The sequence below is a fragment of the Lutra lutra genome, chromosome 16 (assembly GCF_902655055.1).
Source record: "Lutra lutra chromosome 16, mLutLut1.2, whole genome shotgun sequence".
NCBI lineage: Eukaryota > Metazoa > Chordata > Mammalia > Carnivora > Mustelidae > Lutra > Lutra lutra.
Genome location: NC_062293.1, coordinates 22,065,978 through 22,091,394, shown reverse-complemented (window position 1 = coordinate 22,091,394; position 25,417 = coordinate 22,065,978). Strand labels below are relative to the sequence as shown.

General features: G+C 47.9%; 1 protein-coding gene and 2 non-coding genes across 7 annotated transcripts in view; 1 reads left to right on the top strand and 2 right to left on the bottom strand.

Moving 5' to 3' along the window:
* Nucleotides 1-25,417, bottom strand: part of MED24 (mediator complex subunit 24) — a 34,498-nt gene that overhangs the window by 5,274 nt on the left and 3,807 nt on the right. Inside the window, exons 1-20 of one of the 5 annotated variants that reach the window (XM_047709278.1) lie at nt 21,044-21,170; nt 20,456-20,641; nt 20,285-20,367; nt 8,838-8,876; nt 8,424-8,497; nt 7,836-8,068; nt 7,634-7,690; nt 6,090-6,201; nt 5,782-5,932; nt 5,357-5,470; nt 4,765-4,812; nt 4,273-4,355; nt 3,923-4,009; nt 3,324-3,435; nt 2,697-2,839; nt 1,796-1,833; nt 1,277-1,359; nt 768-946; nt 552-651; nt 59-234 (exon numbers count right to left, since the gene is read on the bottom strand). In XM_047709278.1, coding sequence (XP_047565234.1) covers nt 59-234; nt 552-651; nt 768-946; nt 1,277-1,359; nt 1,796-1,833; nt 2,697-2,839; nt 3,324-3,435; nt 3,923-4,009; nt 4,273-4,355; nt 4,765-4,812; nt 5,357-5,470; nt 5,782-5,932; nt 6,090-6,201; nt 7,634-7,690; nt 7,836-8,068; nt 8,424-8,497; nt 8,838-8,876; nt 20,285-20,367; nt 20,456-20,585 — 2,042 coding nt within the window. In that variant the 5' untranslated portion in view covers nt 20,586-20,641; nt 21,044-21,170. Of the gene's footprint in view, nt 1-58; nt 235-551; nt 652-767; nt 947-1,276; nt 1,360-1,795; nt 1,834-2,696; nt 2,840-3,323; nt 3,436-3,922; nt 4,010-4,272; nt 4,356-4,764; nt 4,813-5,356; nt 5,471-5,781; nt 5,933-6,089; nt 6,202-7,633; nt 7,691-7,835; nt 8,069-8,423; nt 8,498-8,837; nt 8,877-20,284; nt 20,368-20,455; nt 20,642-20,978; nt 21,020-21,043; nt 21,171-25,417 lie in introns of those variants that run through there. The other 4 variants (XM_047709281.1, XM_047709280.1, XM_047709279.1 and 1 more) reach the window with 4 other exon arrangements.
* LOC125088266 (small nucleolar RNA SNORD124) lies at nt 1,435-1,538 on the bottom strand. The gene has a single exon (XR_007123662.1). It is a non-coding gene; the product is annotated as a small nucleolar RNA SNORD124 (small nucleolar RNA).
* TRNAR-CCU (transfer RNA arginine (anticodon CCU)) lies at nt 18,936-19,008 on the top strand. Its single transcript has one exon. It is a non-coding gene; the product is annotated as a tRNA-Arg (tRNA).

Below are 25,417 nucleotides of genomic sequence, written 5' to 3'. Positions count from 1 at the left end.
TGCCTTCTCACGGCAGACCAACAGCGTTCCAGGAGGGAGGGCACGCGGAGCTACTGACCTCTCGTTGTAGAACTGCAGTGTGTTCTCACTGTACAGCGGCCCTGCCAGCTGGCGGATCATCTGTAGCGACTTCTCGCGCTCATCCAGCCCCAGCATCCGTACGTGGGCCACAAGCCAAGCCACAGCACACACTGCCAGACTGCACACCTTCCCCTTGATGTTATCTGTGATTTTCTGGGGGAGGGGAAGGGGTGACTGAGGCCACTATCGCCCCCTTCCTGACCATCACTTTCCCCGGCCTCTGTGGGCAGCTAAGCTTAGCAGGTGGAGTCCTGGACCGCATCCCCCACCTATTCTCACCACAAATATGCTCTTCCCCAAGTTACCTGGGTGGGAGGGAGTAGCTAAGCCTATGATTACAAGGAAGATCAACATCCAAGAATGAGCTCCTAGATTAAAGGGTCTTCTTGTTCTTATAAAGTGTACCAAGCTATCGAACACTGGCTCTGTGTCTCAGGGAAGAGAGAAGGCTGCTGGAAAGGTGGGGTTACCTGGATGGACTCGAAGGCCAGTACCCCATTCTCCCAGGCATTGAGGATCTCCAAGATGGCCGCTGAAATGCTTAGACAGGCTTCGTGCCACTTCATCTGCCTACAAGGGGGTGGGAGTGGGAGAAAAATCACTATGGGGGAGTGTGGGATGGGCTGAGGGAAAGGGTCTTAGCCTGCCCCCACCGCCACCCTTGGAGCAGGCACCCAGCCACTGACACCAGCTTCATCTCCGAGGAGTTGTTGAGCAAGGCCACCAAAGACTCCACTTTGGTGGAGTCAGGCCAGAAGCAGGGGTGGTCAGGGTTCAGGATTTTGCCCTCCTCGGGCATGCAAGTCTGCATCCACGTCTCAAAGAAGGGCACCTGTGCTCCTGTGCTTGACTCAGACAGAATCACCTAGGAAAGGAAGAGAGCGTCAGCAGCCAGTGCCCTGTGCTTCAGTTTCCGGTCCCATTCCTTTACTTTCCAGCTTGAAGAACTAAAGACAAACTGGTCAAAGGGAGAAAGACAGGGGCTATGCTGCCACCTAGTGGTGAGTGTGGTTGTGACCCATGGGGCACCCATGGACCTGCCAGCGGTGGGGGCACCTGCGTTCTGCAGCCAGACTAAGCAGCTTGGGAGACAAGCTACTGGGGGTGTGTGTGTCAAGTTATTGGTCATTTCCTTCCCCTTCTTCCCACCCCTAATCCTGGTACCCCTAAACCTGAATGGTCTCCTCTCACTCACCTCTGAACCATAGGTCTGAGCCACGTGGCACAACATGAGGAAGGAGATGTCGAAGAGCAAGGCGCGAACGGAGGCTGCTTTGGCTACGGAGAACAAGAAGGCTGACCCCACGGCCCGTAACAGGGCCCAGAGCCCTGGTCTGAATCAGGGGATCAGGATTTGCCTCAAGGAAGGTCAGTGACCAAGTGGCTCCTTCAAAGCTCTGAAGCTCAGAATCCTTTTCTTGAGTCTCAATTAGAACATCATCCCTTCCTTGGAATCAAAGACTCCTGATACCCTCCTTCTTGCCGGTAGCCAACCAAATCATAAAGGGGGAGGGTAAGAGACAGAAGTGGTTTTGGAAGAATCCTTTTCCCAGCATTCCCCTCTTTCAAGGCTCCCCAAAAGCTTCAGCCAGTCATTGCTCGGGGGAGAAAACAGCCTCCCCAGGAGAAGCAATGGCCCTCTGCCCTCCCCTGTTCTCTCTCCCCACCACCCCTCCCACAGTGCTGAATCTGGGGGTGCACAGAGCTGACTTACCGAGTTCTTCATTGCCGTGTGTTGTGAATTCATTCAAACTGGGGGAGGAAAAGAGGTCACAGCTAGCAGGGCAAGGGGTCAGGGGGCTATACCTGTCCAGAAAGGCAGTCACTAGAGTCTGAATTAGGGGTTAAACTTAAAAAGAACACCACCGCTACACAGAAAAGAACGCTGTTTTTAAAAGATTTCCAAGGCAGAGCACCTGGCTGGCTTGGTCAGTAGAGTATGTTACTCTTAGTCTCAGGGCTATGAGTTTGAGCCCAATGATAGGTGCAGATATTACTTTAAAATCTTAAAAAAATAGGGCGCCTGGGTGGCTCAGTGGGTTAAGCCGCTGCCTTCGGCTCAGGTCATGATCTCAGGGTCCTGGGATCGAGTCCTGCATCGGGCTCTCTGCTCAGCGGGGAGCCTGCTTCCCTCTCTCTCTCTCTCTGCCAGCCTCTCCGTCTACTTGTGATCTCTGTCAAATAAATAAATAAAATCTTAAAAAAAAAAAAAAATATATATATATATATATATATATATATATATACATACATTCCAAGGCCCAGAGAATGGCTCACTGGATGGAACAAAGTTCTACATATCAAATTCCAGGTCAAACAAAAAAGTCGACAGTGTTTGAGAGCCCCTTATTAACAACGGGGAGCACCCAAATCCCTCCACATCCACCAATCAATGCCTCTCATCTCATCAAACACCTCTACTTCATGCTCAGCTGCAAAGAAAAAAGGGCTTGACATCCAGGGACCTGGCCCTTCCCCCAGCATCTCCAAGTGGGATCCTCTGGCTTGCTCTGGGCATCTCCAGGGAAACCCAGACCCCAGTGCCTTGCCCCATTCTGCTACCTCTTCCTTCAGGCCTGCCTCCCTGACCCTGGCCAGGGCTCAGACTTCCTTACTTGATGAATTTCCGGGCGAAGGATTTAAGCTTCCCAGTGGCAGCGGCGGCGGCCAGCAGCAGATCCAGACTCTTCCCAGACAGCATGTGGCCCAGGACTCCTAGCAGGCCCTCTGGGGACTTGGAGTGGTCTGCATCCATCGTCTGGGGACACGACAGGAAATCAAGTCCTGAAGAACAACTGAAGACCTCCCCAGATACAGCCTAACCGCAGCTTCCCTCTCTGCACGTCTCCATTAAATGGCATACCACAACCTGCAATTCATTCTACATCTTTCTGACTCCAATCTGGAAAACCGTTCCCCAAATCTATCCTCGCTCTCTGATCCATCCTTCTTAATTAAACTGCGATCGCGGCAGTGAGGGTGGGGAGGGTGAGAGTCTCCACTGCTTCTGTGGGAGCAGGTGAAAGGCCCAACCACAGGACCTGCCTTCCAAGTAATGCTCAACAAAGAGGAGTTTTCAATGGCGGCTTCCCTGCCTTGCCTGTTTCTCTACTTCCAAAGTAACTACATACAAAAGCCAGAAGACAAAGAGCTCTATGGCCTCGGTTTATTTCTCTGAAAGTAGAGCCAAAAGAGGAAAAAGGGAAGAGATGAGACTGGAGGCAAGGGAAGGGCACACGCACCTTGAGGATATTTGTGACAGTGGGCTCTGCCCGGAGGATGAGCCCAGGATTGGGCTGGATGTTGGCATTTTCTCCTGATTTCAGCTGGGGTGCATGCTCCCGGTCTGCTGCGCTGTGGCCACGAGCCATTGGCCAAGAGAAGGGAAAAGACACAGAGATTAGTTCCTGACGTGCTCCCTGGTCCGGCTCCAGAAGCAGAGGCCAGGGAGGAAGGGTGGGGCGCACAGGAGAACCTCTGGGGTTGGGGTGATGTTTATGAAAGCACACCTGCTTCAGTCTGTCACTGATCATTACCTCAATTTTGAAAGTCCACTTGAGATTAAAAGAAGATTTAGGATTTTTACTTTGCTCACAAAAGAGGGTATAGCACCCTCTTTTTCCTCTTTTTCCTAAAAAGGGTGTAGCACCCTTTTTACCTCAAGTGTAGCACCCAAGGGTGCAGAACCCTGGTGTGCAGAAACCAGTGTCTGCTGTTCCTGGTAACCCTAGGCATGGCCCCAGGCACCTGGACAGCGGGGAAGGCACCCAGCAGTCCACACTGGATGCGAGGGAAGGAGGGCAAGCGGAGCCTCGGCCAGCCCGAGGGAGCTCATGCTTACCGCTTGGCCATGAGGTTGGTCACACTGGCTTCAGACAGAAGCCCCTGCTTGCTACATTCTTGGAGTAGGAATTTTGTACAGTCACAGCTGTGAGGGAAAAAGATAATGAGGGGTCGGGGCACACGGCAGGGATTCCTGAGGGGTGGAACAATAGGCCCCTGCATGGTGTCCTCCCTCCTTCAGGACAGAAGAATGCTTTAAGTGCCTGAGGGATGGCAGACGGGCTGCTGCCTCCTGCCCCTGCCAAGGGGAATGAACCAGGTGCCCGTCCGCTGAGGGCCGTCTAGCACAGAGCAGGAGGAGAGCCCAGAGCACCTTCCAGTAGGAGGGGGTGAGCAGGGGAGTCGTACTTGCAGCGCTGGTCAGCTTTGTCCAGCAAGGGTGTGAGCTTCAGCAGGAACTCGAAAGCACAGCTGACGTCCTCGGTAAAGTCCTGCAAAGAGCCAGGAGCTGCCATCTGGCTTCTAGGCCCTCCGCTCCACCCACAGCTTGTGATGCAGGCTCACGGGGACACCCCGCTAGATATAAAGCGCGACAAGCCGGTCACAGCCACTACCGGCTTGCAGTGACAGGACAGGGAGGAGTGTAGAGGACCAGTGCTCTACGCTGGCCCTGGGCACCCGGGGCACCTCCCGTCCTGTGTGGTCTGGCTGCCTCCATGTGGACAGCAGGGGCACGCATGGATACATGCAGATGCTCAGGTGTGCTCAAGCCTCCAGCCTGCCCCCGGGTGCAAGGACACCAATCGGACCCTTCCCTTGACCCCATTTCTCCCGTGCCCTCGTGAAAAGAAGGATTTACCAACTCCCACGCCCCCCGCCCATCTCATTTCCCCAACTTACCTTGTCCCCGTGACAGTATTTCTTTAACTTCACCAACACCTGTGGGATCTAGAGAGTGAGGCAAGAGAAGAAACAGGAAGATCGATTTCTTCTCTTTCCGCCAGAACTGAAGGCATCCCCTCCATCTCCCTGCTCCGAGCAGAGAGACAGGAACCCTTCCACCCCAAAAAGGAAAGCACTCTGAGGGCCAAATCAGAAAGCTGATAGGCCTCCAAGTGTCCGGCGCCCGATGCCTACAAGTTACAGGGACCCCTCACTTCTTCTGGTTCCACAAGCAATCGCCATAAGCCCTGGGAACCCTGATTCAAGGACCGGGGCCACTTCTCTTGGCCCATAACTGCCCTGCGCCAGTCTGGCTGATGACAGAGCCAAATGGCACCTGTGTGCTCAGCGATGGCAGGCGCCTGCCAAGTCGGCTAAATATAGCTCTGGGACTTTCAGAGAAAGACTCGATGGGAATTTGCGCTGGGGACCTGGCAGGTGGCGGACAATGCCGGTGGGGAGAAATGCAGGACAAAGATCCTGGGTGTCGCTGCTTTTCCTGAGAACCATTTCTAGACTGGGTCCTCTCTTGCTCCCACCTCCCAGGTACCTTGAGGAAGGTGAAAGCTGTCCACTTGAGCTCCTCTGTACCCTCGGGAGACTCGATAAGCCCCACGAAGCAAGCCTTCCAGATTTCCAGGACAAAAAGTGGGGTGGGAATATGCTGTGGGATGACGCGAGAGTGAAGCCTAAGAGGGCGCCCATCCCCCTTCATCTTCTGAAGGCCCCAGGGTGGGGGCAAGGTGGGGGCTGGTCAGGCGAGCTCAGAGGCCATGCAGGACAGGTGCTGCCCCACTCCAGGGTGAGGAGCAGGGATGTCATGTGAAATGCCAACACCATGCACGACAGGGATCCACTTTCCACCTTGAGTCAGGAGAAACCCCCTTTCTCCTAGGAAGTACCAGAAGACTCCTCTCCACAGCCCCACGTGGCCAGCCCACCATGTGGACAGAGCAGCAGCTCTGGGCCACCCACCTGCATGCGCTTCACCATCATCAGCTGTTCCACCAGGGGCTGTGTCTCGCCTGTCAGGTTCATGGTGCCCTCGAGCAGGACCACCGCATGGACTGTGGGGTAGCCCGTCTTGTGCAGCTGCTCCGAGTGTACAGCCAGCATCGTGGGGATGCTGAAGGGAACAGATACACAGGGCACAGTGTAGGGAGCCAGGAAGAGGTAGAGGGTAGGTGAGAGCAGAGGGGTGGAGGCCAGGGGCCACAACTCCCCACCCACACCCAGGGCCTTTCCTCTCTCCCTCCACCCCAATGATCCTGGAAGCCCGGTACCTCCTAATGAGCGTGCCACACTGCTCAGCCTGGCTCCGGAGCTGGGGGTTGCTGAGACTGGCCAGGATCTCCCCAAGCTTCAAGAGAGAATGCTCAATGGCAGTCCAGGAGGCTGGTGGAGGAAAGGCAGACCCACGATGGGAAACAGAGGAGAGGAAGACACTGGCCCTGAGCTCCTCAACTTTGGCCCCTGTGGGCCCTCAAAACCACATACGGAGGCTTCCCCTGAGGATGACATGGAGGCCAGGGGCCTGAGGGCAGCATGCACTGTTTCTAGAAGGGGGGTGAGCACCAACAGTGAAGACCCTAGAAACCATCCCCAGAGGCTTGCCTTCTAGCAGGGGATGCAAGCGGCCGAACTGAGAGCCTAGGTACGGCCTAACATAGGTAGTGGCAGAGAGAGGCACAGCGGGGTTCCAGTGGCTGGAAAAGGAGGTGGCCCCAAATCACATCAGGAGTGGCCACCCTGGCAAGTGGGCCCCACTTTCTACTGCCGTTGAGCTAGATCCCTAACCAGCCTCCTGGGCTCCCCCCTGCCGAGGCCTCTGCTCTCACTGCCCAACCCCTCTGCAGGTGCCCCCGCCTGGCTCATCACCACCTCTCAAACTCACTCTCCTCAAGCCTTTGTTCAAGCCCAGATCCTTCGACAACTCACCCAGCTGGTCCAACCCACTGATCTCTCCTCCCAAATGCTTGAGCTCATGGTCTATACCGCATTAATTCACACTTAATTATGTATCACTTGTCCTAGTTACAACTCCAGAGGGTCAAATGGTGGATACTGGCACCAACTAGCCCGTTAGCCTCCATGTGGCATGGGGAAACAAAAAGATAAGACCTGAGATCCATTAAAATTAAGTTAAATATTCATTTACTTTTCAAGCCACTAAACATTTGTCAAGGGCTCAAGATAGGTAAGACACTGTCAACACAGCCCGTTCTCATGGAGGGGTCATCTCTCTAGACTTTCTGACAGGCAATAAAACACACTTTGAGAACCAACAAATATATGAATCTTAATAACAAATTCTCTAAACAGGTCCTGAAGACCTGGGTGTGACCCACTCTAGCATTCTTGTTACTGGAGAATAAGAGATCCTTAGGTGGTCTCAAGCCACTACAAGACTGTGGCCTTGGGCCCCACATCCAGAAACACCAAAGTCTCCCCTCCCACCAGGTGATCTGTCTCCTCTCAGGCTCTGCAGGGTTCCACTATTTCACATCTGTGCTTGAGTCAAGAGGTGCATGATCCAACAGGCCTGAGAGCAGACAGGTACCGTGTTTAAAGGGCCATGTTAGGCAACACTCGAACACAAGAGTCATGTGCTTTCAGATGAGTAGTGTGGAGACAAACACAAGGATGGATGGTGTGCTTCTCTCGTCCTCTAATTTCTTCCATGTATATTACATCCTGGCCTTGCTCCCCACTAGCATGTATGCTTGCTGAGGGCAGGGACCCTGCCACATGCTCCTTTGGTAGCCCCCCACCCCCCGCCCCCAGCACCTGGCACAGTGCTGGGCATACAATAATGCTCAGTAAATACCTGTTGGTTGATTGGCTCGGGTGCCACCCTGCCCAAGTCCCTGGGATGTATGCAATGCTTATGGGGAGAAAAAAAAGGAAGTGGGATGATTTCAGATCCTCCTGGAAAGAAGTGGGATGGCATCCTGCCTCTCCCCTCTCAATTAAAGAACCAGCTATGGGAACAGTGGCAGGAGGGGCTCAGGGGAACCAAGGGGACATACAGGCCTCCTCTAGTTTGGCGATGTGGAGCAGGGCCCGGTTCTTGGTGCTGCTGAGGGTCTTCTCCAGGCGCAGCAGGCACATGGCAAGCTGCTTCTCCCCCGAGGCTGGAGAGCCGGCCTCCAGCCCCTCCCGGAGCCGCTCCGCAGAGGCTGCAGTGCAGCGCAGCAGCCAGTGGAGGGCGCTGAGAAGGGCCCGGCACAGCCCGATGCACTCCTCGGCTTTGCCATGACAGCTACCGGGAAAGGATGCAAAATCTGTCTTGGCTCCAAAGGCTGAAATATGACCCACACCAATGTTCCCCAGAGTGCCTGGCACACCCCTACTAGGGAAGAGAGCTGGGAAGCTAGCAAAGTTCTAGGGAAGACAGCCCTGTCGGCATCCACTGGACAAGATTTCAAATGAGCCGCTCCAAAGAAAGAAAAGGCCTTTTGTCCTAGGGCACTAAGTAGAAAAGGAACAGGATGGGTGGGTGCGGATGGGCAAGTGGGAAGAAGTGCAGGACCCCATCAAGCTGGTGTCAGTCTGTGGGCTAGGAACTTCTCCCTGACACTAAGATAATGCTGGAAGATTCTGAGCCCGGCCGTTACCTCAGTCGATCACAAAACATGTCCATGATATCCAGCAAAGCCTGGACACACAAGTCCCGGGAAAAGTCATCAAACTGTGGAAAGAACAGCAACAATGCTACAGAACATCCCAGTCAACCCTGGTCTCACACATGAGGCAGATGGCATATTCAGGATGCCTGCTCCTCTATCCTCCAACCTCAGGTTTCAGACTCAGCATTCTTTCAGCATCAGAAAGCAGCTCCTAATTGCCAGCCCCCAATTCCCGGGATCCCCCTCCCTCCAACGGAACGCGGCACTGCCAGCTAGAGGCACCATGTGCTGCCAGTCCAGTCTGAGCTCGCACAGAGCAGTCAAGGAGGCGGGGTCCCATCTGGGACTACCATCTCTCCGCCTCCTGCCCTCCACCTAGCTCGTGAGTGGCTGCGGTCATACCTTACTGATAGCTGTGAGGACAGAGGAGTAGGACACCATCTAGAGGGAAAGAAGAAAGATAAAGTTCAGACTAGGGTCACACAGTTGACAGGATCGAATACTGACAATTAAAGTTTCTGCAGCTCTCAAAAACCTCAACTCCTTCAAGAGGCCTTCCTCAACCCACTGAAAGAGAGACACTGTCCCTATTCCTGCTTCTATCAGATTCACCGTAAATGACATCACCAGCATACGCCCACTGAGAAGATGAGGGTGGGCACTCAAAGGTGACAAGTTCCATGTTCACAGGCCACTATTGTCCACTATATACAAGGTTCAAGTGACTGCTAGTAGACAGAAGAACGGACAAGAATGCTGTTATGTTATTTTACTCCTACAAGTTCTATAAAGAATACTTTTATTTGGACAAGAAATGGAAAAAAAACAAACATTCCCTGCAATGAACAGGTAGCACCTAGACCCTGAAATAGGGAATTTCATTCTACACACTCTTAACTGGTTCTCTAGAACTTATTCTCCAGGACTCCTCCAGGACACCTTCTCTGATCAATCCCAACCCCCCCACCCAAAGCTGAAATTCTCCCCCGTATGCTCCAAGTAACCCCCTTAGACCCATTATGCCACAGTGGGTGCCTATTGCCCCCACCACACTAGGAGCTCCTTGAGGACAAGGATGCTTTTACTCAGTGACCATGGTGGACTTGCTGAGAATGTCTGTAGAATGAGTAAGGAAAGACACATCCTGGATCAGCATTTCTCGAAGTAGCTTCCAAGGTTGCACTATTTGATAGGGAAGCCATTAGCCACATGTGGCTGTTCAAATTTAAATTAAATAAAATTGAAAATGCAGTTCCTTGGTCAGATTAGCCACATCACCAATGCTCAACAGGTACATGTGGCTCGTGGTGACTGGACTAGCCGACAAGATATGGAGCGTTTCTGTGATTTGTAGCAACTTCTACTGCGTGATGGTATTCTGAAGATTCCCCAAGATATTACAAAATCTTAAACACACACACACACACACACACACACACACACACACAGCTTCTGTGTGATATGAATTCTGAGAAACTGTAAAATAAATAAAGTTTTCTTCACTATAGGGTATCTCTAAATCATAATACGAATGTATACAGTGAGAATCTCTAAGATAAATGGAGGCAAAGTAAGCAATATTTCCCAAGCTTATTTGACTAAGCGAAATCCTACCTGAACTGCGAGCTCCCTGGGAATGGAAATAGAGGTGAATTTATATCTGTTTCTCTAGAACCTAGCCTGGGCCTAGCACATAGTAGGTCTTCAGCAAGTCTTTATTACTTTGGATTGATGAATTCTCAAGAACTAGCATTCTGAAAAAAATGTACTTTAAAAATAAATCTCAAGGGGCGCCTGGTGGCTCAGTGGGTTAAGCCACTGCCTTCGGCTCAGGTCATGATCTCAGGGTCCTGGGATCAAGTCCCGCATCGGGCTCTCTGCTCGGCAGGGAGCCTGCTTCCCTCTCTCTCTCTCTCTCTGCCTGCCTCTCTGTCTACTTGTGATCTCTCTCTGTCAAATAAATAAATAAAATCTTTAAAAAATAAATAAATAAAAATAAAAATAAAAATAAATCTCTATTAGTAAAACCTCTTCATCACCATCATAAGAATGGAGATGTAGTTCAAAAGAAATAACTAATGTGTCCTGAATGAAATAAAACCTACAGAAAGTCTTCTGTCACACTTTTTAAAAAATAGCTACAGCATGCTGATAAAATGGGAATAATACTTTAGAAAGTAGTTACATTTATATACTCAACATCAGTGGCAAAATACACCAAAATAAAAAAGCAGAATACAATGATAGAAACTGTCAGGAAAATCACCAGCCTCGTGGGTTGTCTTCCCTAGAGGAATAGAGATTTCCAAAAATTTACGGAGAAAGTGAAGTCAGCCTCAATGGCCTTAGTATGGTGAATTTCACATGCATGGCAATGCCTTCTGTGTACAATTTCTCCATCATGTGAACAGAGTGCTCTCTGTTCAGACACCTTTAACTACTATTCTCGAACAAACAAGAACAAAACACACAGAGGACTTAAATACACAATTAGTGTTCAGCGCTGCTCTCAGTAAGATGTTCTGTGAACATAGCTGGTGTCTGATGGTGATCAAGAAAGTTGGGAGCCTGCCTGGGCAGGATGACCATAACGTTCCAGGCAGAGTGTTTGTTTATTTATAACTGATGTCCCCATAGCAAGAGCTTGGCAGAGAACTGAACCTTGTTGGATACCAACCTGAAGGGGGAGCTGGATATTCCCACTGAAACTGACCCCTAACTACAAGAGAACCGCCCCCCACCCCAATTCTGTATGTTCTGAGGGACGCTGTATTTTCTAATGTATTTATGGTCTCCAAATTCAGAATTTTGTCCCGTAAGTTTGTGCTAACAGTATCAATAAAGCACGGCTACTCTTGAGACCTAAAAATCCTTTCCACACGGTGAACTCTGAACTGTTTCCCACAGCAGGATTGAGCCTATTTCACGCTTAATATATCTATCAACGGGGCGCCTGGGTGGCTCAGTGGGTTAAGCCGCTGCTTTCGGCTCAGGTCATGATCTCAGGGTCCTGGGATCGAGTCCCACATCGGGCTCTCTGCTCAGCAAGAAGCCTGCTTCCCTCTCTCTCTCTCTCTCTGCCTGCCTCTCCGTCTACTTGTGATCTCTCTCTCTCTGTCAAATAAATAAATAAAAAATCTTTAAAATATATATATATATATATATCAACATAGGAGTTCTCAGCTACCATCAGCCCCTGAGGTTAGAGCCCCTGTGTGGCCCACTGCACACCTGGCTAGCCCAGACTGACCTGGGGCACCCTCCTCTCCTCTGCTCGATATTCTACACCCCCAACTACTCCTAAGTGCCCTCCACGTACACAGCAATGGACCGAAGAGCCTCTTAACTCTGAAGGAAGAAGCAGTGCCTAATTCTGCATAGCACTTTACAAGTATGGAAGCTCCCGCATGGACATTTATTTCTGTTACTTCCGCCTTGCTCTCTCCCCCTTGCCTTCCCATCAGTGTCTACACATCTCAAGATTCTTCTATCTTTTAAAGAACTTCCCGCACATCGCCCCCCATTTCCAATTAACCATCACGCTCTCTCTGCTGCTCTCAGAGACATGCGTTCTGAGCACTCGTCTCTATCTCCCTGCCTTCTGTTCACAACTCTGCCCACTCTAGTCACTTGTGTCCCTACCCCTGCAGGCATCTCCTCAGGAAGCTCATCAACAAACTGCTTATTAAGCCCCACTGGTACTTCTCAGCTCCGATCTCATGGACCTCAGCACCCAACACCAGGAAACACTTCTGCATTCTTCAGTCCTCTCCTCCCTTGGCTACTCTCGATACCACTCTCTCTTACTCTTCTTCCTACACCTCAATGCCCTCTTCTTTGCAGACTTGTATGAGGAATCCTTTCCCTGAGTGTGTTCCCTACATGTGACTTGTTCCTCAGGGATTTGGCTTGGGTCATTTTTTTTTTTTTTTTTTTTTGCTCACTCGCCACCCTCTCTGGGCACTCTAGCCCATGCCCACAGCTTCAATTACCATCTGCAGTTGACAACTCTGAAACTAACAGTGCCAGTCTAGGCCTCTTCTTCTAAGTTCCGGACATGTATGTTCAACTACCTACCAAGTGTCTACTCTTTGGTAGCTCACACAGGCACCTTATTTAATAAGGCCAAAATCAGGGGCGCCTGGGTGGCTCAGTTGGTTGTGTGTCCGACTCTTGATTTCAGCTCAGATCATGATCTCACGGCTGTGGGACCAGGTCCTCCTTGGGCTCCATGCTCAGCTGGGAGTCTGCTTGAGATTCTCTCTCTACTTCTCCCTCTGCCCCTCCCCCTGCTCGTGTTCTAGCTCTCTCTCTAAAATAAATAAATCTTTAAAAATACATGTTTAGGGGCGCCTGGGTGGCTCAGTGGGTTAAGCCGCTGCCTTCAGCTCGGGTCATGATCTCAGGGTCCTGGGATCGAGTCCCACATCGGGCTCTCTGCTCAGCAAGAAGCCTGCTTCCCTCTCTCTCTCTCTCTGCCTTCCTCTCCGTCTACTTGTGATCTCTCTCTGTCAAATAAATAAATAAAATCTTTAAAAAAAAAAAAAATACATGTTTAGGGGCGCCTGAGTGGCTCAGTGGGTTAAAGCCTCTGCCTTCGGCTCAAGTCATGATCTCAGGATCCTGGGATCAAGCCCCGCATCGGGCTCTCTGCTCGGCGGGGAGCCTGCTTCCTCCTCTCTCTCTGCCTGCATCTCTGCCTACTTGTGATCTCTGTGTGTCAAATAAATAAATAAAATCTTAAAAAAAAATACACGTTAAAAAAAAAAACTATTTAAAAGAAAAAAAAAAGGACAGGGGCACCTGGGTGGTGCAGCTGGTTGAGTGTCTGACTCTTGGTTTCAGCTCAGATCATGATCTCAGTCATGAGACTGAGCCCTGTGTCAGGTTCCACGCTGAGTGTGGAGTCAGTTTGGAACTTTCTCTCCTTCTCTCTCTGCTCCTCCCCACCATGCTTGCTCACTCTCTCTCTCAAATAAATAAATATTAAAAAAAAAAAACAGCCAAAATCAATGTCCTCTCCACCCATCAGCTGTACCCCAACTCTAACAATGGCCCTACTCTTCTCCTACTGTGTCCTTATGATCCCATCAGCCATGATCCCATCCTCTCTCTCATGCCCCTCATCCTGGTAATCACCAAACCCTCTCATGTGCCACCTCCTGAATGGTTCTTGAATTCATCTTCTTTGCTGCCACTTCCTGTGCTTGTGCTAATATCATCTTTTACCTGAATTACTGCAACAGCCTAAATCAGGGATTGGAAAACCATAGCTCACAAGCCAAACTGGACCCATTATCCTTTTTTTTTTTTTTAAGATTTTATTTATTTATTTGACAGAAATCACAAGCAGGTAGAGGCAGGCAGAGAGAGGAGGAAGCAGGTTCCCTGCCGAGCAGAGAGCCCGATGCAGGCCTTGATCCCAGGACCCTGGGATCATGACCTGAACCGAAGGCAGAGGCCTTAACCCACTGAGCCACCCAGGCGCCCCCCATTATCTTTTTTGTAAATGAAGTTTGATCGGGGGACGCCTGGGTGGCTCAGTCCATTAAGCATCTGCCTTCCGCTCAGGTCATGATTCTGGTCCTAGGACTGAGGCCCATGTTGGGCTCCTTGCTTAGCAAGCAGTCTGCTTCTCCTCTCCTTCTTCCCCTCCCCCTGCTCCTCTCTCTCTCACTCACTTTCAATCTCTCAAATAAATAAAATCTTTAAAAAAAAATAATAAAGTTTCATCAGAACACAGGCATGTCCATTTACTTATATACTATCTATATCTGCTTTCAAACTATGATGACAGAATAATAGTGACAGAAACCACATGGCCTGCAAAGTGGAAAGTATTTACTATCTGATCCTTGGCAAAAAAAAAGAAGAAGAAAAAAAAAAGCCTGGGGTTCGAAGCTGGCTCAGTAGAAGAGCATGTGACTCTTCATCTCAGAGTCATGAATTTGAGCCCCAGGATGGTCTAGAGATGACTTAAATAAATAAATAAACTTTAAAAATATACATATGCTGGGGCGCCTGGGTGGCTCAGTGGGTTAAGCCTCTGCCTTTGGCTCAGGTCGTGATCTCAGGGTCCTGGGATGGAGCCCCACATCGGGCTCTCTGCTCAGCAGGGAGCCTGCTTCCCCCTCTCTCTCTGCCTGCCTCTCTGCCTACTTGTGATCTCTGTCTGTCAAATAAATAATAAATAAAATCTTAAAAAAGAAATAATAAGTGCAGCAAAAAATAAAAAATAAAAAATAAAAAAAATATATACATATGCCCGGTGAAATGGTCTCCCTACCTTCTGTCTCACCTCCAACTCATTATTTTTTTAATTTCTTTATAAAGAATCTTTTTTTAAGATTTTATTTATTTATTTGACAGACAGAGATCACAAGTAGGTGAAGAGGCAGGCAGAGAGAGAGAGGAGGAAGCAGGCTTCCCACTGAGCAAAGAGCCTGATGCGGGGCTTGATCCCAGGACCCTGAGATCATGACCTGAGCCAAAGGCAGAGGCTTTAACCCACTGAGCCACCCAGGAGCCCCTTTCCAACTCATTCTTAAAACTACTACCAGAGTGATCACCAGAGTGATCTTTCTAAAATTAATCCACAAATTCCCCAAATCCATAGAGTCAAGGAAATCTCCATCAAAATACAACTGGAGGGGCACCTGGGTGGCTCAGTGGATTAAAGCCTCTGCCTTCAGCTCAGGTCATGATCCCAGGGTCCTGGGATCGAGCCCCGAATCAGGCTCTCTGCTCAGCAGGGAGCTTGCTTCCCTTCTTCTCTGCCTGCTTCTCTGCCAATTTGTGATCTCTATCTGTCAAATAAGTAAATAAGTGATCTAAAAAAATACAATTGGATTTTTAAAAAAATAATTTAACAAGTTGATTTTAAAATTTGGAAAAGAAAATGTGTGAAAACAGTCAAGACATTTTTGAAAAATAAAACAACTAAGGGAAGACTTACCTAACCAGACATCAAACATACTGTAAAGATTTAGTAATAAAACAATAAAGTACTAGTGCAAGCAGAGACAAATATATTAATGAACTAAACTAAAATATCAAGAAATAGACCTCTGTCTGTAAGAGAATTTAGGATATGGATGAATGGCCTACTCAATAAAGGCAGCTGAGCCAAATGTCCATCTGTTTGGAAAAATAAATAAATTTGGATCTCTTCCTCACACCACAATAAATTCTAAGTGGATTAAACAAAATAAATACACAAAATAAAAGTGAAGTGTTGGCAGAAATAGGAGAAGAACATATTTTGATCCTTGGCGCAGGGAAGCCTTTAAGCAAGAGAAAGCCATATAGGCAAAAATGGTTAAAACTGACAACAAAAATATTAAAAATTTCTGCCTGCTAAGAAAGTAAAAGCAGGTATGCCTGGGTGGCTCAGTAGGTTAAGCGTCTGCCTTTGGCTCAGGTCATGATCACAGGGTCCTGGGATCAACCCTGAGAGTCAGGCTCCTTGCTCAGCGGGAAGTCTGCTTCTCCCTCTCCCTCTGCCTGCCACTCCCACTGCTTGTGTGTGTGCTCTCTCTCTCTTGCTCTCTCTGTCAAATAAATTAAATCTTTTTAAAAACAAAAGAAAAAAAATGAAAACCAAAAAGTTAAAAAAAAGTGACAGAAAATTTCACAGATAAGGATTACAAGATCAATTATATTAAGACACTTAAAAGTCAGTAAGAATTCTTCTTGGGGTGATAAAATGTTCTCAATTGCCTGTGGTAGTGGCTGCATAACTCTGAAAATACTACAATTCAGTAAATTGTATACTTTAAATGGATAAATTGAATAGTATGTGATTTGTATCTCAATAAAGCTTTTACAATAAAAAAAAAAAAAAAACGGGCAACTGATATGTGTAAGCAATTCCCAGAGATATACAGAGAGCCAATAAACATATAAAAAAATGCTCAACATCACACTTATGGAAATACAAATTATAATGTGATGTAATTTTTTGCTTTCTGGAAAGGAATTTAAAAAAATTCTATCCAACACTGCAAAGGTGTTGAGAAACACTGTCAAACACCATGGACGGGGGACGCCTGGGTGGCTCAGTTGGTTAAGTGTCTGCCTTTGGCTCAGGTCATGATCCCAGAGTCCTGGGATCGAGTTCCTCATCAGGCTCCTTGCTCGGTGGGGAGCCTGTTTCTCTCTCTCCCTCTGCCTGCCTCTCTGCCTGCTTGTGCTCTCTCTCTCTCTGTGTCAAATAAATAAATAAAATCTTTTAAAAAACAAAAAAACAAAAACAAAAAACCCACTATGGACGGGGTGTAAACCAAACCATCCTTCCTAGAGGGCAATTTGCAGGATGTACTATAATTGAATATGGGGGAGTTTTTTTCTTTTCCTTCCTTCCTTTCTTTCTTTTTAGAGAAGGAAGAAGAGAGGGGGGAAGGGCAGAGGGAGAAGGAGAGAGAATCTTAAGCAGGCTCCACACCCAGCATGGAGCCTGACTCAGGGCACAATCTCACAAACCTGAGATCATGACGTGGGCCAAAACTGAATCAGATGCTTAACTGACTGAGCCACCCAGGCACCCTGAATATGTGGGAATTCTTTAAACTAGCAATTCCATTTCTAGATATCTATCCTAGGGAAACGGTCCCAGAAGTGTAGACAAGTAAGTATAAGAATGTTCAATGAGGGGTGCCTGGTTGGTTAGGTCAGTTAAATGTCTGACTTTGGCTCAGGTCATGCTCTCAGGGTCCTGGGACCGAATTCCAAATCGGGAATCCCTGCTCAAGCAGGGAGTCTGTCCCTCTGCCCCTCCCCACCCTCGCTCATGCTCTCTCTCTCCCCCTCTCTCAAATAAATAAATAAAATCTTTTAAAAAAAAAGAAAGTTCAATGAAACAATGAGTATAACAGTAAAAAATTAAAAACCTATATTACAGTACACATGGAACACCATGCAGCAGTAAAAGAATAATGTAGATGAGTATGTGTTCACATGGAAAGCATACATAAGCTAAGAGGAAAAAGGAAGTATAAGAACTACATGCCGCCTGAGGGTTACTACTCAGCAATCTAAAAGGAATGTAAATGAAATCTTAAAAAAAAATTTTTTTAAAGACGTATTTATTTATTTATTTATTTGAGAGAGAGAGAGAGAGAGAGAGAATGAAAGCACAGAGGGGAGGGCCTGAGGGAGAGACGGTCCCAAGCAGACTCTGCACTGAACACAGAGCCTGACCCGGGGCTCCATCTCACAACCCTGAGACCACAACCTGGGCCAAAACCAAGAGTCGGATGCCCAACCAACTGCGCCACCCAGGAGCCCCTCAAAGACATTTATGAAAACAAAAGAAGACAGAGTATAGAGTGTTTGCTATACGGTTCCATTTCAGTGAATTCCAAATACAGACAAGACTAATCTACAGTGACAGAAAACATTTAGTGGTTGTAGGAGGATGGGATAGAAAAGGGCACAAGAGAACTTTCTGGGAAAACAGAAATGTTCCGTATCTTATTTTAATGTTAGTGACATGGGTATATACAATTGCTAAAACTCACTGAATTCGTCTTAAGATCTGCATTTTTGTTACATGTTAAATAGCTATACACACACACACACACACACACACACACACGTAAATGCTACCACACCATTCCTCCACTTACAACTCTTTAAATGATTACTCCTCATCACCCTAGGATAAAGTCCAAACTCTATAGCATCACCCACAGGCCTCCCTATCTCTCTCTAAACCAGTCTCCTTCTTGAAGTGCTAGCCCAGCAGTTCTCAAAATATGGTCCAGGAACCCCTGGAATCTATGAAGTTAAAACTATTTTTTAAATACTGCTAAGATGTGGGGTGCCTGGGTGGCTCAGTGGGTTAAGCCTCTGCCTTTGGCTCAGGTCATGGTCTGAGGGTCCTGGGATGGAGCCCCGCATCGGGCTCTCTGCTCAGCAGGGAGCCTGCTTCCCCCCCCCCTCTCTCTGCCTGCCTCTCTGCCTACTTGTGATCTCTCTTTCTCTGTCAAATAAAGAAATAAAATCTTAAATAAATAAATACATACTGCTAAGAGGTGATTTGCCTTTTCTTTTTTTATTTTTTTAAAGATTTTTTTTTTTAGAGAGAGAGGGCGAGTGAGTCCTCAAGCAGGCAGAGCCTCAGGCAGAGGTGGAGAGAGAAGCATGCTCCCTACCGAGCAAGTAGCCCGATGTGGGACTCGATCCCAGGAACCTGGGATCATGACCTGAGCCAAAGACAGTGGCTTAACCGACTAGGCCACCCAGGCATCCCTGGTTTGCCTTTTCTACTCTCATTCTCCCACAACAGTATGTGGAATGTCCCAGAGGCTCCATGACATGTGAATCATATAATTAAATGTGTCAACAATTGGAATATCTGTGTTACTCAGTAACAGATATGTTCCACATGACCAATTCATGACATTATAAAATTACGCATGAGTAAAAGAACTGTTCAAGGTGCAAGAAAGAGACCAATGGACTTTAATGTAACAGAGTATAAGAAGTTCATTGAGTGGAGCCTGACTGGCTCAGTTGGTAGAGCATGTGACTCCTGATCTCAGGGTCGTGAGTTCAAGCCCCATGTTGGATGTAGAGCATGTACTTAAAAATCAATTAATTTTTTTAAGTTCATTGATATGGTTTCACATCACCTGTTGAATTTAGTGTGTCAACAAATATCCAGTTATCTGAAAAGCTTATTAATATTCTCTGCCCCTGGAGCACCTGGGTGGCTCAGTGGGTTAAAGCCTCTGCGTTCAGCTCAGGTCATGATCTCAGGGTCCTGGGATTGAGCCCTGCATCGGGCTCTCTGCTCAACAGGGAGCCTGCTTCCCTTCCTCTCTCTCTGCCTGCCTCTCTGTCTACTTGTGATCTCTGTCTGTCAAATAAATAAATAAAATCTTAAAAAAAACAATCTCTGCCCTTTTCAAACTAAATATCTGATGTCTGAGGACAGATTTTTCTTCATACAATTCAGCCAAAATAACCTACTGCAACAACTGAATGCAGAAGCAGATAGGAGAATTCAGCTGTCTTCTATTAAACCATTAAAGAGATTAGCGAAACGTAAAACAATGCCACTTTCCTCACTAGCTTTTTTGTTTTGGAAAATATGGTTTTCATTAAAAGGCTATTTATATTAACATGTAATATAACAGGCTTTATTTAATAGACTTTACTTTTTGTTACTTTTAAATAAGTTCATAAATATTTTTTAAATTTCTCAGTTTTCATTTCTAAAATGGTAAATATGGATACATGAAATACATATAAACAAAAGCTTTGTGGGAATCTCAATAGTTTTTAAGAGCATAAAAGGATGCTAAGACCAAAACTACTGCTCTAGCCATACAAATTTACGGCTCATAAACAACATGCGATTTTTGCCTCGCAGACATTACATATGCTTTTCTTTCTGCTTTTCACCAATCTGCCTGGCTAACTCCTATTAATAATAAGTTCTTAGTTTAAACAACACTTTCTCCAGAAAGCCTTCCCTGATTGCTGACTAAATTCCATGCCTCTCTTACATACTCTCCTAATACTGTCTTACCCTACATCATAAACCCATCCTGTGACTGATTGCTTATTTTCATGTCTGTTATTTCCCACTAAATTCCTTGTGCACTGGGATCAGGTCTTGTTCACAGCTATATCCCCAGGCCTACACCACTGACGCATTCATGAATATTTAAGTTAATATAACATTCATCACAACCAATGAAGTATTATTATTTTCACAAGACAACTGAAGCTCAGAGAAGTGTTGTGTTCAAACAAATTCACCTAGAAGTGTAAGCTGACAAGTGTACTACAAGTTTTTCACCTTGAAATCCTGACTCTCTGGAATAGATGGGGCAGTTTACCTGGGAACTAATGGCATACTTCAGGTAGGACAGGATGAGAGGATTGGGGGAAGGTCCAATCATGGCCTGCTCCAGTAGTGCTTCTGCAAGGGGAATAACAAAGCAAGACTGAATGGTTACAGCTTTTCTGGGTTTAGCCCTCCCATCCTTCCTTCCTACTTCAGTTGAGACCTGCTAGGTTGAGAATGTCCCAGGTGGCTCCTTTGGGAAAGAATTTCTTCATGTTGATTGCCCACTGGTAGTCACTCCATCGCTCCTTCCAGGCTTGCAAAATGGCTTGTTTCAAGTTCACTACCTTCATGATTTCACTCTGAGAAGGGGCCGGTGGCGGTCAGTTCTAAGTTGGAAGAAACTGAGCTAAGAGAAGGAGAGAGGGGATTCTGAATTAAAGAACTAGGGAAGGCCGAGCTGAATGAAACGGATACGGGAAGATTTAAGAGAGGTAGAGGAATTAGAAAGTAAAAATGGGAAAGAGGATAAGGAAGAGATTCTGTCAGGTTCCTTCCTCCTGAATCATCCTTCCTTCAACTGAAGCACTAAGAAAAGGGCGTCCAAGGGGCTTAAAGAGTGAAGAAAGAGGATGGCAAGGGGTTAAGCCTATTCTGGTTGCCTAATTACGCCCTTAGCTCTGGCTGCGTCCCTCAGACCATACCACCCCAAATCCAGAGTTTTTTTCTCTAGTTCTTCCACCTACCCCAACCTTGAAAGTATAATTCCCTATTTCCTTTTCATTCACCACCTCCCCAATTTCAAGCCTACCGTACAAGATAGTTCTAGATCCTAGATATCGCCATCTTGGCACTTATCAAAGAGCTTGACTTCTATTGGCTGGGAGTAAAAATCACGAGCCAATAATAATGCAGCAAGAGATAGGTCGCTCCGCGATGTCTTCTGGGAATTGTAGTTCCTTGGACAGGGCTAGCGAGGGCGCTAAGGGACTAAGCTATCCAGCCCACATTGTTTCTCTGCTTTAGAGAAGGACATGTATAAGCTGAAGCATCAGAGACTCAGGGGGCGGAGGGAGCGGAGAGCTCTTGAAAGACCGTTCTCAAGCAAGCGTCGCCCAAAGACGTCACTATTGACCAGGCATTTAAATGATATTCTGACCCCCTTCTTTTACACGCTAGTTACTATGCACAGCAGGGGTGTGGCGTTCGTTCGGCAATATATCTTCCTCTTTCTAGACTTTTCTTGGGGGTCGAGGGGTGCTCTTACACCCCTGGGTGTACCAGAATCTTTATTTCCACATCTGTATTCCAGAGATGACATTGGGGCTTGATCAGTTGTACACACATCACCATTTAACCCCCAAATTGAATATGGGGAGAAGTAAAGAGGAAACTGAGGTTAAGGTTATCAAAAATAAGGAGAATCTAAGAAACTGTCATAGCCAAGAGTGCTTAAGGAAACATAATTATTAAATATAAGTTGGCATCCTAGATATCATCCTGGAACAGAAGAACACTGGGTGAAAAGTTAAGGACTATGAGTAAAGCATAGACATTAGTTAATAGTGACATATCAATATTAGTTCATTAGCTGTTAAAAATACCATACTGGGGCGCCTGGGTGGCTCAGTGGGTTGAGGCCTCTGCCTTTGGCTCAGGTTGTGATCTCGGGGTCCTGGGATTGAGCCCCACATTGGGCTCTCTGCTCCGCGGGGAGCCTGCTTTCCCCCACCTCTCTCTCTGCCTGTCTCTCTCCCTACTTGTGATCTCTGTCTGCCAAATAAATAAGTAAATAAATAAATAAATGTTTTTTAAAAATACCATACTAATGTAAGAGGCTAATAAAAGGAGAAATTGGCTATGGCACGTATGGAGCCCCTACTATGTTCAAATCTTTTCCTATAAATCTAAAACTACCCCCCTTTTTTTTAAGTTTACTAAAAACAATACAATGTCTTGCTTATCCTAGGGAACAAAATCATGCATAATTATGTTCAGGGCTTTAGACATTAGCCTTCTTTTCCCCCTTCAGTGAGAAGCTCAGAAACGCATGCTATTCACCTCTGGCTCCAATGTCTGAGCCTTCTCTATATATGGCCCTTATCCCTGCCCTGTCCTGGGGACAGATAGTCCCTAACATTTATAACCAAGGACAAGAGTAAACATGGAGGCCACAGCCAGCATTCTGCCACCCCCTACTTTCAGCTCCCCCATTCCATACCCTAAGGCTGATATCCCAGTCCTTGAGGCCGAGTCCCATCCCTATTCTCCAGCAACCGTTCTTTGGCCACACTTTCACAAAATCAGTCATCAGGGGGATGAATCTGGAAGCACGGCGCACTCAGACTCTAGAAGCAAACTTTTTGGCCCTTGGGGCAGAGAATAACAGGATTCTGGGTATGGGAGCAAAATTACAACAGGGAGACAAGGACCCCTATTCTCATGGGTAGAGCGCAGCTGAAGGAGGACCAGATCACAGCCCTCTGAGGTCATTACTGCCTATGGCCTTTCTCCCTCCCCATGTACCCATCCACACTGCCTCCATTCTGTTCCCCTTTGTGCCTACCTAAGTGACACTACTGGGAAATAGTATTTCTGCAAAACACCTGCCAAATGTGTGGAGCCAAATTTCCAAAGCAGGAAGGAGGGAGAACCCAGACTCCTCACACTTAACTTCCAACCTGCCCTCAGCTATACTTCAGACAACCACAAATCCCACACTCACTCGCTCTTGAGACAACCACAAACCCTGTTCTTCTGCCTCACATGTACCTGGCCTCCCTTCTCCCAGGCCCCAACTTTGCCTTTGTCTGCTCCCTCCACCCATTCCTTTCTGGTGACAGCACCCCAGCATCCCCTCCTTTGAGCCATCCCTGGGTCTTATAGCTCCTTTCCCATCCCTCATAGCCCAAACTGTCCCTCTTAGAGAGAAGCTGTCAACTTTGGGACTGCTCCTGACTGAGTTAGTGGGTGTTGGTACATTTGTGGGAATATCTGGGCCCTGAGAATAGTGATATTCTGAGCTTAAACCATCCCTCTCTGGCAGAAAGCCTGGCAGATCTCTGGGGGATGGAAGGGTACCTCCTTCCCACTTCACAGTGGCAGGGAGGCGGCGTTTGTAGTCAGGCCATCTGCCTTCTCTGTCCCCCCACCTCTTACCAGCAGCTCCCTTTCTAGGCTTGGCAGGGTTCCCCCAAGGACTGGACTCCTAAGGGACTATGAGGACTCCCTTAGCTCTGGACATGGGCCATCTTCAATTTCTCTACTTTGTCCTGCCTTTCTGGCCTATCAATATCAGAGACAGCCTTTCCATACACCACCTCTTCCCTCCACACCACGTTAGCTTCCCAGGAACCACTGGCTCCTTGGCTGGATCCTCTGTCCCCAAGGATGGGACTCTCTGAAAGTCCTCCTGTGGGTAAGAGAAGAGGTACCAGCATCCTCTCTGGATAGAAAGGAAACCATCCTTCCACACAGCCCCTCTCAAATGCCCTTCTTACCCCACTTTCTTTTGCTGTCCATTTCTTCCCCCTCAGCACTGATAAAGACTAACCTTCCACCTCTGCTCCCTTAGTTCCAAGCCCCAACCTCTTCATCTTTTTGGCTGGTCTGGCAGGGGAAGGGGTCCACCTGGAAAAGTGGGGCAGATGGAAGCCACCCAGGAGGAATGACATGGCAACATTGGAGCAGTGGCAGGAAAGGAGCTGGTAGGCCAGCAGGGGGGGCTTGGGGCTGGGTAAGGGGCTGTGGGGAATAGGGCTTTTTGGTACCCAAAGGGATGGGGACATTCCTTATCAGGGGTAGAAAAAAGTGTAAGGAAAAGTGGCACGAGTCTAGACCCAGAAACACTGAAATGCTTGGTAAGCGTACAAGGCACAAAGGGTTTCAGCATCCCTTCTCTACACAGGGAAACTGAGTCATTCCCCTCCCCTACCTGGAAAATTTTCTTTGGATGCTTGCCTGGGTCCCCCCACTCTGGGGAGTTAATTGGCAGCAGGTGCATGGAGAAAGACTTGTTCCCACACACTCATATCCAGCTGGTTCCAAACCAGTCCCCTTCCCTGACCAGTCCCACATCAAAATCCCCACTTTCTATCTCTCTGGAGGGGGGGGGGGAAGCCTACAATGTGGACCCACCTCAGGGCAGTTCCTGGATCTCCCACAGTTACCCGTGTCTGTCTTCCCACTGCCCCACAGAAGTCCAGAGAGAAGCCAGCCAGGACAATGAAAGGCAGATTTGAACTAACCATTGGAGTAGTTTCCTCTCCAACTCCCTGAAGGATGTCTTCCCTCTTCACACTCCCAGCTCAGAGAAGAGACGTCCTGTGATCCCCAGGCCTGGACAGTGGCAGGGAAAGGAAGCCAGCCTGTCATTTCCTTTGCACCACCCCTCCTTCCAGGCCCTGAGAACCACTCTACACTCTTGGCCTCCATACCAGCTTGTCCCATCTCCTTTCATTGGAGGGGGGAGGGCTGCATTCTGGTAAGGCTCAAACTCTATGGTAAAGGACACTCTGCCCCTACCCCCCCTCCCCTCTCTCCTGGTAAAGGCAGGATGAGGAGGCTCTATGCAAGAGTGTGAAACCAGGGACACCTGGGTGGCTCAGTGGGTTGAGCCTCTGCCTTCAGCTCAAGCCCCACATCTGGCTCTCTGCTCCGCCGGAAGCCTGCTTCCTACTCTCTCTCTGCCTGCCTCTCTGCCTACTTGTGATCTCTGTCTGTTAAATAAATAAATAAAATCTTTGAAAAAAAAAAGTGTGAAACCAAAAGCTGGAAAATTTAGGGGGTCCAATATCTGGCACATATTAAATGCGTTAAAAAAAAAGGTATCGGGGCACCTGGGTGGCTCAGTGGGTTAAAGCCTCTGCCTTCAGCTCAGGTCGTGATCCCAGGGTCCTGGGATCGATCCCCGTATCGGGCTCTCTGCTCAGTGGGGAGCCTGCTTCCTCCTCTCTCTCTCTCTGCCTGCCTCTCCACCTACTTGTGATCTCTCTCTCTCTGTCAAATAAATAAAATCTTAAAAAAAAAAAAAAAGGTATCAAAAGAATGAATAAAAGTAGAAGAACCCCTGAAAGGCAACCTGGAGAAGATGTCAGCTTCTTTTTCCACTTCATCCCTCAGTTACCAAGAGCAAGGTTCAGCCAGGCCTGAGTCCCTTCCCCTGGCCCTCTGCTTTATGACCCAT